The 15,252-nt window shown below is 51.0% G+C and overlaps 8 protein-coding genes and 2 non-coding genes across 10 annotated transcripts; 8 read left to right on the top strand and 2 right to left on the bottom strand.

The window, feature by feature from the left end:
- Positions 1-920: 920 nt before the first annotated feature.
- On the top strand, positions 921-1,557 carry OGAPODRAFT_103372 (uncharacterized protein; the record flags this gene model as incomplete). The annotated part of the gene is made up of 2 exons (XM_018353170.1): positions 921-949; positions 984-1,557. The coding sequence occupies exons 1-2, from the start codon at positions 930-932 to the stop codon at positions 1,555-1,557; spliced, it is 594 nt and encodes a 197-aa protein (XP_018208761.1). The 5' UTR covers positions 921-929.
- A 33-nt stretch (positions 1,558-1,590) lies between these two features.
- OGAPODRAFT_17461 (uncharacterized protein) lies at positions 1,591-2,361 on the top strand. The gene has a single exon (XM_018355134.1). It carries the CDS (start codon positions 1,841-1,843, stop codon positions 2,210-2,212), a length of 372 nt encoding a protein of 123 aa, XP_018208760.1. The 5' UTR covers positions 1,591-1,840; the 3' UTR covers positions 2,213-2,361.
- An 89-nt stretch (positions 2,362-2,450) lies between these two features.
- Positions 2,451-5,743, top strand: OGAPODRAFT_95926 (uncharacterized protein). Its single transcript, XM_018357843.1, has one exon. It carries the CDS (start codon positions 2,540-2,542, stop codon positions 5,726-5,728), a length of 3,189 nt encoding a protein of 1,062 aa, XP_018208759.1. The 5' UTR covers positions 2,451-2,539; the 3' UTR covers positions 5,729-5,743.
- A 1,680-nt stretch (positions 5,744-7,423) lies between these two features.
- Positions 7,424-8,401, top strand: OGAPODRAFT_51781 (uncharacterized protein; the record flags this gene model as incomplete). The annotated part of the gene is made up of 1 exon (XM_018355712.1): positions 7,424-8,401. The coding sequence occupies one exon, from the start codon at positions 7,424-7,426 to the stop codon at positions 8,399-8,401; it is 978 nt and encodes a 325-aa protein (XP_018208758.1).
- On the top strand, positions 7,522-9,600 carry OGAPODRAFT_17459 (uncharacterized protein). The gene has a single exon (XM_018355133.1). The coding sequence runs from the start codon at positions 8,432-8,434 to the stop codon at positions 9,509-9,511; it is 1,080 nt and encodes a 359-aa protein (XP_018208757.1). The 5' UTR covers positions 7,522-8,431; the 3' UTR covers positions 9,512-9,600.
- Positions 9,601-9,812: 212 nt separating this feature from the next.
- OGAPODRAFT_78151 (uncharacterized protein) lies at positions 9,813-11,024 on the top strand (the record flags this gene model as incomplete). The annotated part of the gene is made up of 1 exon (XM_018356422.1): positions 9,813-11,024. One exon carries the CDS (start codon positions 9,813-9,815, stop codon positions 10,980-10,982), a length of 1,170 nt encoding a protein of 389 aa, XP_018208756.1. The 3' UTR covers positions 10,983-11,024.
- A 168-nt stretch (positions 11,025-11,192) lies between these two features.
- Positions 11,193-11,266, top strand: OGAPODRAFT_t76. The gene has a single exon. It is a non-coding gene; the product is annotated as a tRNA-Val (tRNA).
- Positions 11,267-11,334: 68 nt separating this feature from the next.
- Positions 11,335-11,408, top strand: OGAPODRAFT_t77. Its single transcript has one exon. It is a non-coding gene; the product is annotated as a tRNA-Val (tRNA).
- A 108-nt stretch (positions 11,409-11,516) lies between these two features.
- OGAPODRAFT_17458 (uncharacterized protein) lies at positions 11,517-13,637 on the bottom strand. The gene has a single exon (XM_018355132.1). It carries the CDS (start codon positions 13,596-13,598, stop codon positions 11,559-11,561), a length of 2,040 nt encoding a protein of 679 aa, XP_018208755.1. The 5' UTR covers positions 13,599-13,637; the 3' UTR covers positions 11,517-11,558.
- An 87-nt stretch (positions 13,638-13,724) lies between these two features.
- OGAPODRAFT_17455 (6-phosphogluconate dehydrogenase) lies at positions 13,725-15,193 on the bottom strand. Its single transcript, XM_018355131.1, has one exon. It carries the CDS (start codon positions 15,186-15,188, stop codon positions 13,758-13,760), a length of 1,431 nt encoding a protein of 476 aa, XP_018208754.1. The 5' UTR covers positions 15,189-15,193; the 3' UTR covers positions 13,725-13,757.
- Between the last annotated feature and the right edge of the window lie 59 nt (positions 15,194-15,252).

Below are 15,252 nucleotides of genomic sequence, written 5' to 3'. Positions count from 1 at the left end.
CGAAAATTCTCCGGAAGCCATGTTCGAAGACCGCATATTTTGTTCTCTGGCAAAAGTATCGTCTTTTGAGCATTGTCTGGCCCAAATAGAAGGTTGGGACCTTGTGGAGTACACGAACGGGTTTCGGTTGACAGACCACGTCTTCTGGAAATACAAATTGTACCGCTTGGCTGGCCGTAAATGGCTGGGCCTGCTCACAGCGCTGGAGTCGTCACTATCGTTCGGTGCCGACGTCACCTTTGTCGTTCTTTCGATTCTGAGCATTTGCAGAACTTTGGACACGGCATCGTATAGTATTTGGTCGCTGCTGTATGATATAAACTCCAAAGTTCCGAGCCTGAAAAGCATAGAGTCTGATTTTGTTACGTTGGCCAACTTTTTCGTCTCCTCGTTCAAATTAATCAACAATTTTGTCGTACAGCAGAGCATGGACTCCAATTCTGAGCTTTCGCGGCTACTTCATCGCCATAAAATACTGCGGCAGATTCCAGACTGCTTCAACGAGCTAGCTCGCCATTTTGTGCTTTCCGACGCTTTTGGCGACTCGACCCTTGCAAACACACTAACGTGTCTCCGTAAAGGCCTACTGTTCAACATAGGGGTGATTGCTAGTGTGGTTGTGACCCAGAAGCCTTTAGCCAGGTTTAAAATTGATCCCCAGTACGACTCAAATTCCGGTCTCTTACCAAGTTTGCTAATCGAAGCACCTGTCGACATCGCTGCCTTCTACCGAACTGGAGACCTTGTGCATTGGTACACTCTCCATAATTCCTCTGACGAGAGCATGTACCCATTTCTGGGAGTCAAGGGCTTTAAGCAGGAAGCGTTGCAACGCAGCAACGGCTACTACGTTAGATCGCTTACATAAAATCCGAAAAAAAATGAAAAAAAATATTTATCTAGTAAAAAAAAAAAAAATTAGTTAAATTATGACTAGCGAACACCAAGTGTAAGTACTGCCTTAGTGCCTTACTAACATCTAGCAAACCTGTGACGGTTGAGAAACCTATCCCAGTTAACTATGATTTGGGTAACCTTGCTGTGTTCGACCCTAATCCTTTGGAAGCCTCGAAAATCACAAATGACAAAACAAAAAATGATTACTTGAGAGACGTGACCAGAGATAACGTGCAGCTGCTAATTAACCAGGTGCTTTCGCTTCCATTGAAAAAGACGAGCGACAACTCCAATGGACAAAACTCGACAATGACGCTGATTCAACTGCCGGATCCGACTACACAGCTTCCTCGCGAAAAGAGCATACCTAAAGCCAAACAGCCAACCAAATGGGAGCTCTTTGCCGCCAAGAAAGGTATCAAGAAGAAGGGAAAGGACGGAAAGCTTGTGTACGACGAGAGAACGGGCAAATGGGTCAATAAATGGGGCTACAAGGGAAAGAACAAGGAGGTCGAGTCGGATTGGCTGGTCGAGCTTGATGACAAGAACGTGGGTACTGAAAACGAGCTCATTGATCCACGTAAGTTGAGCAGAATGGAGCGCAAAAAGCTGGTGAAAAAGAACGAGCTGCAAATGAAGCGTAATCGTGAAAAAAAATAGGTATTTTTTGGCTAAAAATTAAATATTTTTTTTAGTGATGTATTCTGACGAGGACTATTTGCCAACGATAGACGCCATCTTAAAGGTATCGGACCTTTCGCAAGTGTCGGTGAAGAGAATACGACGGGCATTGGAGGCGCTTTTTGACGTTGATCTCACTGAGCAAAAAAAGAGAATAAACCATTTGATATGGACCCGGTACGAGCATTTTCTGGACCTAGGCGAGAACGGTAGCCAGGATACAGAAAGTAAAATTAAAAAACTTGAAAAGGAGAACAAGGAGATGGCCGCGCGGTTGAACCAGCTTCTCAAAAAGAAAGACGTCCAGAAGGTGGTGAAAAAAGTGCGCAAGTCTAGCACCCCTCAGGAAGCGTCTTCAAGCAGTTCCAACCCGCTCACGAGGGGACTGCTGCCCAGTGAGGCTCTTGCCCAGTTTTTGGGGTCGTCGGAACCTATAGCTCGCACACAGGTGGTGAAGAAGATATGGGAGTATGTGAAGGCGAACGAACTGCAGAATCCAAACGACCGACGGGAGATCTTGTGCGACGACAAGTTGCGGCCTGTTTTCGGCGATAAGGTCAACATGTTCACGATGAACAAGGTGCTTGTCAAGCATCTATTCAACGGCGAAGACATTGTGCAGACGGCGGAATAGGCCTGCAGCAGGAGAAGCATATACCGTTTCTAGCGAGATACTTTTTTGACTGCATGAGGGAAGTTCAACAATAACGACTTCCTATTTGTGCCAGACTGACTTTTCTATTGCCATAAGAGGAAATGTAATAGAAAGATTTTTACGTTTACCCTACTTTGAGCTTTCTGAGATCCCCAGATTGATTTTTTTTTTCTTTTTGCTTTTTAACACTTTGTTCACTAAGGCTACAAAGGGATATGTTCCAGTAGCAAAGTGCATCTCCCAGCTCGGCCAGACGATAGATCACGCGCTCCATATTGTAATATTAGCATACCTGCCGCCTTCACGATGGATTCCGCCAAGGATTCGTATTTCAATAAATATGTGTTTGAGTATTTTGTGCGGGTACAGCTTTTGTACGACGACGAGTTCCGCACGCGCAAAGTGGCCGAAATCGAGTCCATACCGAAGCAGCCCAAAATATCCACCAAGAAGCTCCATCTGAACTTTGGAAACCGAGACGAAGTGCTAAATCGGCAGTTTGTTGACGAACTAAAGGCATTGCAAGCATACAAAGAAATAGCCCTGAACCCTTACACACGCAAGTTACTACACGGATTTCACAGCAAGTACACCAAGGAACTCAAACACTGGGATGTGAATTCCATCCTCGACAATTTCGACCACTTCATAGCAGACACATTGACCAAAGACCCGGAAGTGTACTATATCAGCCGAATACAGATGATCGATATGCTGCTTCTGTGCAAAGCGAGTGACGCGCAGCGATCGAAGCTGCTCACGCGAAGAAGCAAAGTTCTTTCGGAGTCCTTCACAGTGGCTCCCGATATCAGAGATCCGAAATACCGAGAAGCAATCATGAAAGCGTTCCGTGTGACCAATGAACAACTGGAAAGCAAAATCAAAGACCTACGGATCTCGCTCAACAAGGCTGATGTTGTGCAGTACCTCAACAGTGACGCGTCGCTGGTGCATCGGTACTCCGCTGCAGACTTTGAGTCCGAAAGCTCGTACCGTAAATGGCACGACAGAATTGTGCATTTCAACCAGGAGCTGACGAAAAAATTCCAAACGCAGGACTCCAAGCCCAACTCCACGGCGTACGTGCCGAACGATCTGATCCAGGTGCTTATGTACTTGAGAGACCTTGTCTACCACTCTTCCCCTGTTTTTTTCGACCAATTTGTGCGCTGTCTCGAGGTCTGGCAGGTCGACCCATTTGATATGTACATACGCATGGTGGAGGACATTCCAGAACACAAGCTGGACCTGGAATACGCGACGAAATGCTACGGGCTGGCCAAGCTGTCCATGATCGTGCGATTGGACGTGGACGACTGGCCTTTCCAGAAACACGAGCAACTGCTGCAGATGAACAGACAGGTGTTTTTCGAGTACAAGTCGTATTTGAGTGAGTGTTTTCTCAACTTCTTTGCGGACAAGAGAAGCTTCACACGAGCACTGAATTTATCGCAGTATATCCTGGTGGACGAGATAGAGTCGCTTGTTCTTTCTGGGCTGCGGACGGCCCTGTCCACCCGTCTGAACAGGCACTTCAAGGAGCTCAAACTCTCATTGAACAAGTCGAAGATCGAGTTCATTGCCAACCTTCTAGCTTATGTCAACCGCGACTTTGATGAGATTGAGGAATGGACACTGACGAACGCCGATTTGGACGAGAAAATCGAGTTTATGAAAATTGCAATTGAATACCTGACGCGGCCCATTGAAGACTACTTGAAGGCCTTCATAATGGGTCTCAAGACTGCCAGCAAGGATGCCGCGGCAAATCAGGCAAATTCCAATTTGACAACGCTTCTCGAGCTTCTGTCCAAGCTGCGCAAGAGGACAAACATGAATGTGAGTTTCCAGTCCATCCTGTTTCCGAATGTGCTGGACCTTGTGAATAGCTGGGGTTCCGAAATCCGTGAACAGACAGACAGGGCAATCGAGAGCGACGATATGGAGCGACTCGATGGCTGCTCCTATAGCTCAAGTGTTCAGAACGTGCTGGAAATTTGCAATGCTTATATTCGCATCCTGCAATCTTTCGAATGGGAGAATGAGCACGAGTCTGCGCAGATGTTTGCAGAGCTGTATCGCAGTATTTCCGATACCCTGATCAACTACTCCAACACCATGTTTATAAGAATCGAGAAGGACCTCAACTCTGGCCAGTTGCTCAATTTCAAAGGAGAGTCCTGCACTTGTCTGAACAATATTTTCAAGATTCTTGAGTACATGGATCAGTTCAAGACCGAGGACCTGACAAGGTACTCAAAGATTCTCAGCTCAAAACCAGCATCCATCTCAAAGCACGCAAAAAAAGTTGTCTCCGTAGATATCAGGGGCGCCGAAAATGTGGAGGACAACCGGGGAGAGCCTCTTAGCTTGTACGTGCTGATTTCCGGAGTCATTAGTGGCCGCACGCGGTGCATTCCCAAGGACTACAATCCAGAGTGGAACGAGAAGTTTCAGGCTTCCACAGACAAGGAGTCAGGGTACTTGCGATTTGACCTGATCGAGAAAAGTGGCATACTCTACAAGTCGCTCACGTACAAATTACGTTTCAAAGACAGCTACGGTGTTCCTATGGAAGAGAAGTTTAGTCTGAGCCCTAATTCGGGAAGACTCAATGTTTGCATCCAAATCATTGTGGAGAAGAACGACCCGCTTTTCTATGTTGACCAGGCAAAACTGGAAATCAAAAAGGGAAGAGACCGGTCGATAAAGCTGTTTGTGGACCGGTTTTCAGAGGAGACAAAGGACATTTTCACGCGATCTTACTTGGAAGAGAGCCTGCGGCGGACGCCTGCCACCGCTTTCGTATTGAATCACAAAGCATTAAACGAGCCCGAGATTGACAAATATATTGACCAGATGCAGATGCACATGATACAAGAGCTTTACGACAATATGGAGACCGAGTGTTTTGACGCGGTTATTGCCCAACTTTGGACCAAGATTTTGGACGAAGCCGAGAACCTAGTGCTGCCGCGTATTTCGTTCCTTTTCTACAAAGTTGAATCGCGTCTGAACAAGCGCGCGTCTGGAATCAATGGCATCCTTGCCCCGTCACGCTATCGTAAGACAGATGACCTTGAGTTCACGAGAGTTATGGAGTGGTGTCTGAAATTCAAGGACATGTTTCATTCTCCGGGAAAGATATTGGATGCTCAAATCAACACCATATATCACGATTTTATGGAGATTTTCAAGTTGTTCCAACTTTCGGTGCCTGAGCTCAAACGTGCGTATAACACCACGTGGACGGCGGCCAACAAGCACGTCGTTAAAAAGTACGTCCGTGAAGCAACAGAGTCTGATTTTGGTCCAGAAGTGCGCAAGATGTTCCAGACTAAAGATCTTCTGCTTCGCGTTCTAATTGCCAAAAACGAGTTACGGTTTGCCAAATCGTGTATTGAGGTCGAGCAACGCTATGAACGCGCCATCAAGACAGAACTAGAATGCCATTACATGTGTCACAATTTGCAGACGCAAATAGATTTAGTATAGGCCACGAAAAATAATGGACTAAATATTCCGCACGGCTGTGCAGACAGCGGTGAGATCTCAGTTCGATGGGGCGCCTTCTTGAAGATTAGCCGCCCACGTAAAACTATATAAATGCGCCGACCCCCCAAAAAATAACTTCATGGACAGCAGATTGCTCATTATTGGTACATCAGATGTGCCCCCTTCAGGAAGCTCTCTGTTCATCACGGACGATACTCTCAGATTGGCTAGTTTGGGAGGACTCCGTTTTCCTCGCCTTGGAGTCCAATCTAAGATAAATTGGGCCCATTGCGTTGACTAACCGGATCTTGTAAGCCAGATGGATAGCAGTCCAGTACCTGCAGTGCCTTCACGTAGACACTGGACTGTGGGGCATCCATTGTGGCTTGCAAGAAACGGGATAGGTTCTATAACCTGATCCGGGGGTACTGAAAGGACTAGGAACCTGTCAATGTGTGTGCAGATGCTGGCGCGGGTTTAATTACCGAGCGACGCTTTGCACAGGCTTGGCACGAAGTACGGCCTGGAAGCTTGAATCGAGGTCAGCAGATATCGAATTCCTCTGAAGAATTGCTTAGCAATTGGCTGACGACGTTGTTAGCGCTAACGAATAGAATTCAGCAATATAACCGTCCACTTGGTGCGTTTTGCTGGGGATGCCCCCTCCGGTGTATAACGTTTACCAGGATAGCAATTGGATGTTCCACTTCTTTGACGTTTCTACACTTTGCTACACTTGTGACATTTCTAAGGTTTTGCTACCAAATCTCGTTTTTTTGCCAACATTTCCAACTTTGGAAGATTCCAGTTATACCACACATTGATCTACTACTATCACGATGGGGTAGGCCCGTGAAAGTATACTGCCATAGGTCGTCCGGTATGGGGTTCCACCACTGCCCTGTGCTAGAAAGACGGGAAGTATACTTTCGAAACTAGGGGTGGATGCGGCTCTCCTGACCATAGGGGAGGGGGAGAGGCTACCCATCCCAAACAGGGAGGGCATGTAATTTGCCTTCCCTCTATTTGAAAGGGGGGATGCATTTCTCCCCTTCTATAGGGGGAACGCATTTTATATTTCTCCCTATCTGAAGGGGGGATATACTTCTCCCTTTCCATAGGGGGGATGCGCTCTCCCTATCTGAAGGGGGGGATATACTTCTCCCTTTCCATGTAAGGGGAGGTACGTTTAAAATCAGTTTTCAGTATTTCAAAAGTTCTATATGTCCCCTCCGCAGCAAGGGCTGCGTCGACGTATCCCCCCATTAGGAAACCCGGTCATATTTCGCCAGGGGGATATCCACCGGCAATCTCTAAACGCTGCATGAGAAAACCGGCTTTAGGGGCCTCCGTCGGGAGGAAAATGAGTACGATGCAGGAGCTTCCAACTGGATTCTAACGTTGCCAGCTGCCAGAAGCTTCGTGGCTGTGTGACTCGTTCACGGTAGCGGATTCTGAGTTTAGTGACACCACTGCTGGCGGAACCACGTTTAGTTCGCCGGCGCTTGAAAACGGTGCAAACTAAACTGGGTTAAGTTTATAGGGGGGATAGAGGAGTATTTATATGCCACTAGATGCTCTATAACCCCAGCGCCAAGTAACCGCCGGACGCATTTACGTTGCCATGGCTACCCAGACGCCGGAAATATACGCTTACGTGATGGAAAAAAAAAATCATTTTTTTACGCGTTCAACATGAGCTCAGACAACCTTCCGTGGGTGGAAAAGTACCGTCCAGCGAAGCTGGACGACGTGTGTGGCCAGAATGACGTTATACAGACGGTGCGCAAGTTTGCAAAGGAAGGGCGGATCCCCCACTTGCTGTTTTACGGTCCTCCCGGTACAGGCAAAACGTCCACCATCATCGCATTGGCACGCGAGCTGTACGGGAAAAACTACAGAAACATGGTGCTTGAGCTAAATGCGTCGGACGACCGAGGAATCGACGTGGTGCGCGACCAGATCAAGAATTTCGCCAGCACGAGACAGATTTTCAACAGCGGGTTCAAGCTGATCATTCTGGACGAGGCCGACGCGATGTCGAACGCGGCGCAAAATGCTCTGCGGCGGGTTATTGAGAAGTACACCAAGAACACGCGGTTCTGCATTCTGGCGAATTACTCGCACAAACTTAACCCTGCTCTCCTTTCGCGGTGCACGCGCTTCAGGTTCTCGCCGCTGGCCGACTCGGCGCTTCAGGACCGTGTGGACCACGTCATCAAGGTGGAGGGCCTGAAAATAGCTCCCGACGCGCGCCAGAGCCTTCTGGAGCTGAGCGAAGGCGACATGAGACGGGCTCTCAACGTTTTGCAGGCGTGTGCTACCGCGGTCGAATCCGGCGAAGAGATCACCCAGGACATGGTGTACGAGTGTGTGGGTGCTCCGAGACCGCAATCTGTGATGACGGTGCTGGACGCGATCATGTCGAACGACTGGACGGACGCCTATGCCACGATGACCAAAATCCGCAAGACAGAGGGGCTTGCTTTGGTGGACCTAATGAGCAGCTTTGTGAGCGTGTTGGACAAGTACGAGCTCAAACCAAGGACGCGGATGGCCGTTTTGCAGGGCTTGGGTGACATTGAGTACAGCATAAGCAAGGGTGGCAGCGATAAGATTCAGTGCACAGCCGTGATTGGTGTGATAAAAAATGCGCTGGAAAATGAGAATTAGTGGAAAAAAAAAAGATAAGAAATAGCCTACATGAAGGAACGAATCGTTGTGATTGGAGCGGGCGTTATTGGGCTGACGACGGCGTTGGAGCTTTCCCGGCGCGGGTATTTGGTTTCCATAGTGGCCAGGGAGCTGCCTGGAGACGAGGCCAGGTTCTACACGAGTCCGTACGCGGGGGCGTTCTTCTACCACCTGGACTCGCTGGCCAGCAAAGGCTGGCTGGCGCAATTGCAGGACATCGCGTCGTACTACGAGTTTCTGCGTGTTGCCCAGGAGCCCGGCTCGGGGGTCGCTGAAAGCGTGGCGGAGGTTTACGTGCCGCGGATGTCGATGACCGAGACCGGCTACGACGGGCCGTGGTTCAAGGACGTGGTGAGAAACTACGAGGAGATTGATCCCAGAGAGTATCCGGCGGGCGCGGCCGGCGACGACATTGTTTTTGCGTTCCGATACACGGGATTTACCATCAATCCGGTGCAGTATCTGCATTATCTGCTGTATCGTTGTGCTCAGAGCGGTGTGAATTACGTCAGACGTACTGTGGGCAGTCTGGAGGAGGCCAAGACGCTGTTTCTCGACGGGGACGATTTTGTCGAGGCGGATTTAGTGGTCAATTGCGCAGGGATCCGCGGCTTCGACCTCAACACCAAGGATAAGGATAACCGGCTTCCTGTTAAGGGCCAGACGCTGCTGGTGGAGAACGTGGCGCGCAAGCTGATAATTGTCGAGGCAATGGATGCGGCGCATGCTTCAGAGTCGCTCTATGTTGTTCCGCGGGCCGGCTACGGGACGCTGTTGACAGGGACGTATCTGTACCACGATGATTCGGTGGATATCGATGCGGGATTGACCCGGCGAATCAAGGAGAGAGCACTGAGATATGCGCCGGAGCTTGTGGACCCGGCGTTTATGAAAAACCCTCCTCAGTTGGTTGAGGTGCGCCAGTTTGTTGGGATCCGGCCCGGCAGAGAGGGCGGCGTCAACGTTTCGCGAGACGGCTGGCGGATCCACAACTACGGCTCGGCGCACTCCGGCTACCAGAACTCCTACGGGCTGGCCAATCGGGTTGCCCGTCTGGTGCAGGAGCACGCGCTGAAAAGCAGGTTGTAAGGAAGATAGATGATACTTAAGTCTGAGTAGCGAGTTACATGAATGGAACAACGCTTGACGTGTTTCGTCCCCGGCCGCGTCGATCGACCCAAAGGACGCACGTGCCCAAGATATTGTTCGCCGCACAACGACATAATAATGGCCCGTGCGATATATTTCCAGCTTGTGCGGCTTAACACGTGGGGTGGGTGGTCACAAGACCAGCCTCATTCTCTCTGGCCGGTTAGTTGGTCCGCGCATACAACGCTAATTAATTTGCTTCCATCACAAATATTGTTGCAACATTTCGTTTCAAACAGACATGGATGCCAACAGTTCTGGTCGAAGCACCGACCTCAGCACGTCGGCCGTTGAAACAGCCATCCTGCCCCCACCCCCAATATTCAAGCCAACGTTTGTCCAGATGCAAAGAAGCAGCTCCTCGTGCAACATCTCGCCGACCGGGTCTGCTAGCACGTCTCCAAAGATGGACAGTTCCAGCAACTCCAGCTACCTCACGTCGTCGTTTGTTTCGAACGATGAGTACAAGAACCGGCTGATTGGCCAATCGCCGTCGATCTCGCCCCTGACGTACGCCGTCGACGCCCCGTCGCCAGGACCAGCCAGCCCGGCGCTGAGCAGCAGCAGAAAACGGCGCAAGTCCTCGACAACCAGCAAAGAGGACATGGAGCGCAAGAAGAAAGAGCTGAAGAACCAGCATTCGATAATCGAGAAGAAACGGCGCGTCAGAATGAACAGGGAGTTCGAGGCACTCAAGTTCCTGGTGCCTGCGTGTCGACTCAACATTCTGAGTGGTCTTAACGAGAACAACTTCGACAACTCAAACATGATGCACAAGCTAACGATTTTGCAGAGCACGGTGGAATACATTAAGTATCTGCATCTTGTGATCAAGCTGCTGAAGCTTCAGATGCTCACGCCAGCAGACACGCGCTCATACTTCCGAAAGTGGCTTGCAAAGAACGACAACCTCAAGTTCGTGGACTTCGACCTCGACCTGCAGTCTTATAGAAAAATAGACAGCAGCTTCAGCTTTGAGGAAGCGTTTATGCGGGTATGGAGAAACAACGGCGATATGCCGTATGAGGACCTCGACGCGGTTTCAAGGGAGATAGAGAATCTGCTCAATCACGACAGCGACGGCAACGAAACTCTGGCTGACATTCCTGACGTAAGAAATTTATCAGACCAGCTACCGACACAGCTGCCCAGCCCTATTATTACTCCGGACATCAGCCGCAAATCCAGACTATCTTCGTCTGTTCGGCATTTTTCCTCGATCTCGACATCGGAGCGTAGCCAAGTCTCGTCGAACGCTAAATTCAAGCTACCACTGCCGGCAATCGTGGACGAGAAGGTGGCTCATATGGCAACTACTGGGGACGAGATGGGCGAGATAAAGGCATCGAGAGTGTTGATGCTTCTGAAAAGCGATGAAAAACGAACAAGTATTGAAAGTTTACTGAACTAAAGCTGGAAATTTAATAGTGCGTGAAATTAAATAACGGAATCGAGTTATTATGGCTGACCATGTACGGAAGGCTGCTTTTGGGGAAGCTTGTTATTGTGCAGGTACCAAAGTGGTTTTATGGCCAGGTCTCCGGCCTGGGTCACCTGCTGTTCATCGCCATTTTGCCATGTCTCGATCTGTTAGTGCAGACCCGACAAGCACACAGAAATCGGTTGCGTGGTCTAGTTGGTTATGGCATCTGCTTAACACGCAGAGGGTCCCCAGTTCGATCCTGGGCGCGATCATTTTTAGCTTTTTACGTGTTTTTTCCGTGAATACATCAGCAGAGACCACCGCAATCTGCCATCCGATTGGTTGCGTGGTCTAGTTGGTTATGGCATCTGCTTAACACGCAGAGGGTCCCCAGTTCGATCCTGGGCGCGATCATTTTTTTAGCTTTTTTTCATGGGCCCTCCTCTGTTCGGTTCGCGAAGCCAGAACTTACAGCCAGCAGCGTAATGGTTCAAGTAGCCCATTTATCACCGTATAGCCTTTCGATATGATTTCTATCACTGATTACGTCCTATTATACATGTATTAGTCTTTGTGAGGCAGAGCAGCGATTCCAAAACCGCGCTTCTCAAAGCCAACAGGCTTTCTGAACGCACCTGGTTTGCGCAGTCCGCCCACAGAGTCTGAGGCAGGGGTCTTGGACACAATCGACCGCACAGTAGGCGTGCCGGGCTTGGGCTCTGCTGATGGCCGCTGGTAATGCGGGGCCCGCGGCTGGTGCGATGCTGTTGCTGGGCGCAGGTGCGAAGGGTCGCGGTGTTCCGTAGTGGGCCTGGCGAATTTGGATAAATGCTCTGGCAGATTGATGAGGTCCGGGTCTATTTTCACTTTCTTTGCGTCCCCGTGCTGTTTGGGCTCGGCGGCATGTTTTGGTGCTGGATCCATAACTTTGAAACTGAGCGTTCCCGATTGGGACGCGGGACCGTTGAGCTGGTTATTGAGCGAGTTAACCAGCGAGCTCACTATTGACGGCACAAGATTCTCGCTGAGCGACTTGTTGGAAACAACGTACGCAGCAGCCAATGAGGTGGCCAGCACAGAGACGGTTGCTAGCTTGTCGTCGCTCGGAATGGCTCCACAGAGAGCCTGGTATAAGGCGTGGATATTGGCAGACACCTGTGGATCGGCAAGAAGAGCGGCCACAGACTCGGAACGGTGATCAAGGTCGTTGGAGTGGACAAGAGGCGCGTCGGAACCGTTTTTCTCGAGCCGCTTCCGTTTGCGACGCTCAAACTCCTCGGCTATCCATTTTTTCTTGATTTCTTCGTCTCCCGGGTTAGTAAAGATCTGGCCGGCCCGCTTGATGACACGCGCGCGCAAATCGTTGTCTCTGTTGCGCTCGATATTTATAACTCGCCATCTCTTCTTGCGCTCTCTATTTTCGATCCGGATACGCTCCTTGTCGTCGAGCTTGGGCGATTCCTGCTTGTCGCTGCTGTTTGTAGCGGTCTTGGCGAGCGACTGGCTGCTGCGCAATGTGTCAACTGCCGAAGACACGCCGGCGCGGATGGACTCGAGCTGCGGGGGCGATATCTGCTCGGCGATATGTAGGGTGTCGAGATTGGCAAGATTGAGACTCGAGAGAATGGTGCGCAGAAACGAGCCCTCCGACTTTTTCGCGTACGACTGGGGCGGCGGCGAGGTCTGGGGCGGCGTGCGCGAGATCTGCTTTGCGTAGTCGTGTAGCATCTTCTCGCGCTGTGCGGCCAACGGGTCCGCAACCGGTGGCGACTTATCGTCTGGCCGCTGGAATTTCTGGAACTGTTCCAGCACAGACGTTTTGTCGCCGCTCTTCACAGGGCCAGGAATCGTCGTCGGCGGCGTAGGCACGGTAAACTGTAGGACGCTCGCGGGCAGCGGCTCTGCAGCGCTTTTCTGCGTTTGCTGCTTCTCCTGCTCCAGCCGCTGCCGCAGCTCGCGGTCGCGCTGTTGCTGCGCCAGCAGAGCCCGCGCCTGCTGCTGCAACCGCTGCTGCACAGCCAGGTTGATCTGGCTGCGTTTGTTTTTGGCCGTCTGTTTCTTGCTGAGCTTTTCGGCCGGCTCTGCGTCGTTCAGCGACGAAATCAAATGCTCCGGGTTCTCCATTGCCATCTCCATCGCCTTCTCCATCATCTTGGTCCATTGGAACTGGTCAAGGTCTGTCTCGGTTTGTTTCTTGACGGCATTTTTGTCCGGAAACAAGTTCGTGTCTACCACGGTCTGCACCATCTCAGCGAGGGCGGACTCGAGCTCTGGCTCGTTTGAGTCCAGCGGCAGCCCGAGCGACTCTAGCGACTCGAGTGGCGCCAGAACCTCGACGCCGGAGTCTGCGTGCTCGCCGGGCTTGACGTGGTCAATGGCCTCGGCAATGGCCTGTGTGAGCTCGTCTTCCGGCTTAGCGTCGTCTGCAGACTCGTCGAGGGCCTGAATCGCACTGTTGATCTCGGTGTATAGCTGTTTGTCCTTGTCGGCGTGCAGGGCGTCCTCAATGGCCTGGCGCAGCTGGTTATCGTCGAAGATCTCATTTTCGTCGAAGTGATACGCGTCGCCCGGCTTGTTTTCGGAGGGCGGGATGCTGTCGGGCATCCTGGTTATCTAATCAAGAAATCCGGGGTAATATTTCACAAAACACAGTCACACAAGACAGGTTCAAAAAATAAAAAAATAGAGAAAATTTTCGTCTACGGCGACAGACAGCGACGCGTCGATGTGTCAGGAATCAAATTACCATTCGTATTTATTCACCTAAGCATTATAAGTGGAGGCAGACACGTTACCACCCTTACCGGTCCAGTTGATGTGGATGTAGTCGCCAACCTTTCTGTCCTCGGTGGCGTACTCCGGCAGAATCTTGAAGGTATGCGCTCCAAAGTAGTCTCTTTGGGCCTGCAGCAGGTTAGCTGGCAGCTGCTTGGATCTGTAGCCGTCGTAGAAGGACAGGGCGGTCGAGAAGGCCGGCGTAGGAATACCGGCCTCGATGGCAACGCCGAGCGTCTTTCTCCATCCGGCCTGGGCCTTGGCAATGGCCTTGTTGAAGAATGGGTGGAACAGCAGGTTCTCCAGATCTGGGTTTTCTCTGTAGGCTGCAGTGATCTCTGCCAGGAAAACAGATCTGATGATGCATCCTCCTCTCCACATCAGAGCGATGGATGGGAAGTTGAGCTTCCAGTTGTATTCCTTTGCGGCCTCTCTGATCAGCATGAATCCTTGGGCGTACGAGATGATCTTGGAGGCGTACAGGGCCTGCTCGAGGTCGTCGATAAAGGCCTGCTTGTCAGTGATCTTTGGAGCGCTGGAAGGACCGGCCAGCAGGGTGCTTGCTCTACCTCTTTCCTCCTTCAGGGCAGACAGACATCTGGCAAACACAGCCTCGCCAATCAAGGTGACTGGCATGCCGAGGTCCAAAGCGTTGATGGCAGTCCACTTTCCGGTACCCTTTTGGCCGGCAGAGTCCAAGATCTTCTCGACCAATGGGGTGCCGTCTGTGTCGTTGTAGGCAAGAATGTCTCTGGTGATCTCGATCAGGAACGAGTCCAAAACGCCCTTGTTCCACTTGGCAAACACGTCGGAGATCTCCTTGTCGCTAAATCCGCCGACTCTCTTCATCAGGTCGTAAGCTTCGCAAATCAGCTGCATGTCTCCATATTCGATACCGTTGTGGACCATCTTGACATAGTGGCCGGCTCCGGCGTCTCCAACCCAGTCGCAGCATGGCTCGCCGTCGCTCTTGGCGGCAATCGACTGGAAGATCTCCTTGATGTGTGGCCAGGCCTCTGGGGCTCCTCCAGGCATCAGGGAAGGACCGTAACGAGCGCCTTCCTCTCCTCCAGAGACACCAGAGCCAACAAAGTAGATGCCCTTCTCCTTCAGCTCGGCGTATCTTCTGTTGGTGTCTGGGAAGTGCGAGTTACCACCATCAATGATGATGTCTCCCTTCTCCATGTGAGGCAGCAATTGGTTGATGAAGTTGTCGACCGCATCGCCGGCCTTCACGAGCAAAATGACTCTTCTAGGTCTCTTCAGCTTGGCACACAGCTCTTCCACTGAGTGGGCGCCCAGAATTGACTTTCCCTTGGCCTCGTTGGCCAGGAAGTGATCCACCTTCGACACGGTTCTGTTGTAGGCAACAACAGTGAATCCGTGGTCTGCAGCATTGAGGATCAAGTTTTGGCCCATGACAGCCAGTCCGATCAGTCCGATATCACCTCTGGTGGTTAGAGCGGGGCGGTTTGCGTACTTA

Source organism: Ogataea polymorpha, assembly GCF_001664045.1.
Source record: "Ogataea polymorpha strain NCYC 495 leu1.1 chromosome Unknown OGAPOscaffold_7, whole genome shotgun sequence".
Taxonomy (NCBI): domain Eukaryota; kingdom Fungi; phylum Ascomycota; class Pichiomycetes; order Pichiales; family Pichiaceae; genus Ogataea; species Ogataea polymorpha.
The sequence above is the reverse complement of the archived record's forward strand: the minus strand, read 5'-3'. Positions and strand labels throughout refer to the sequence as shown.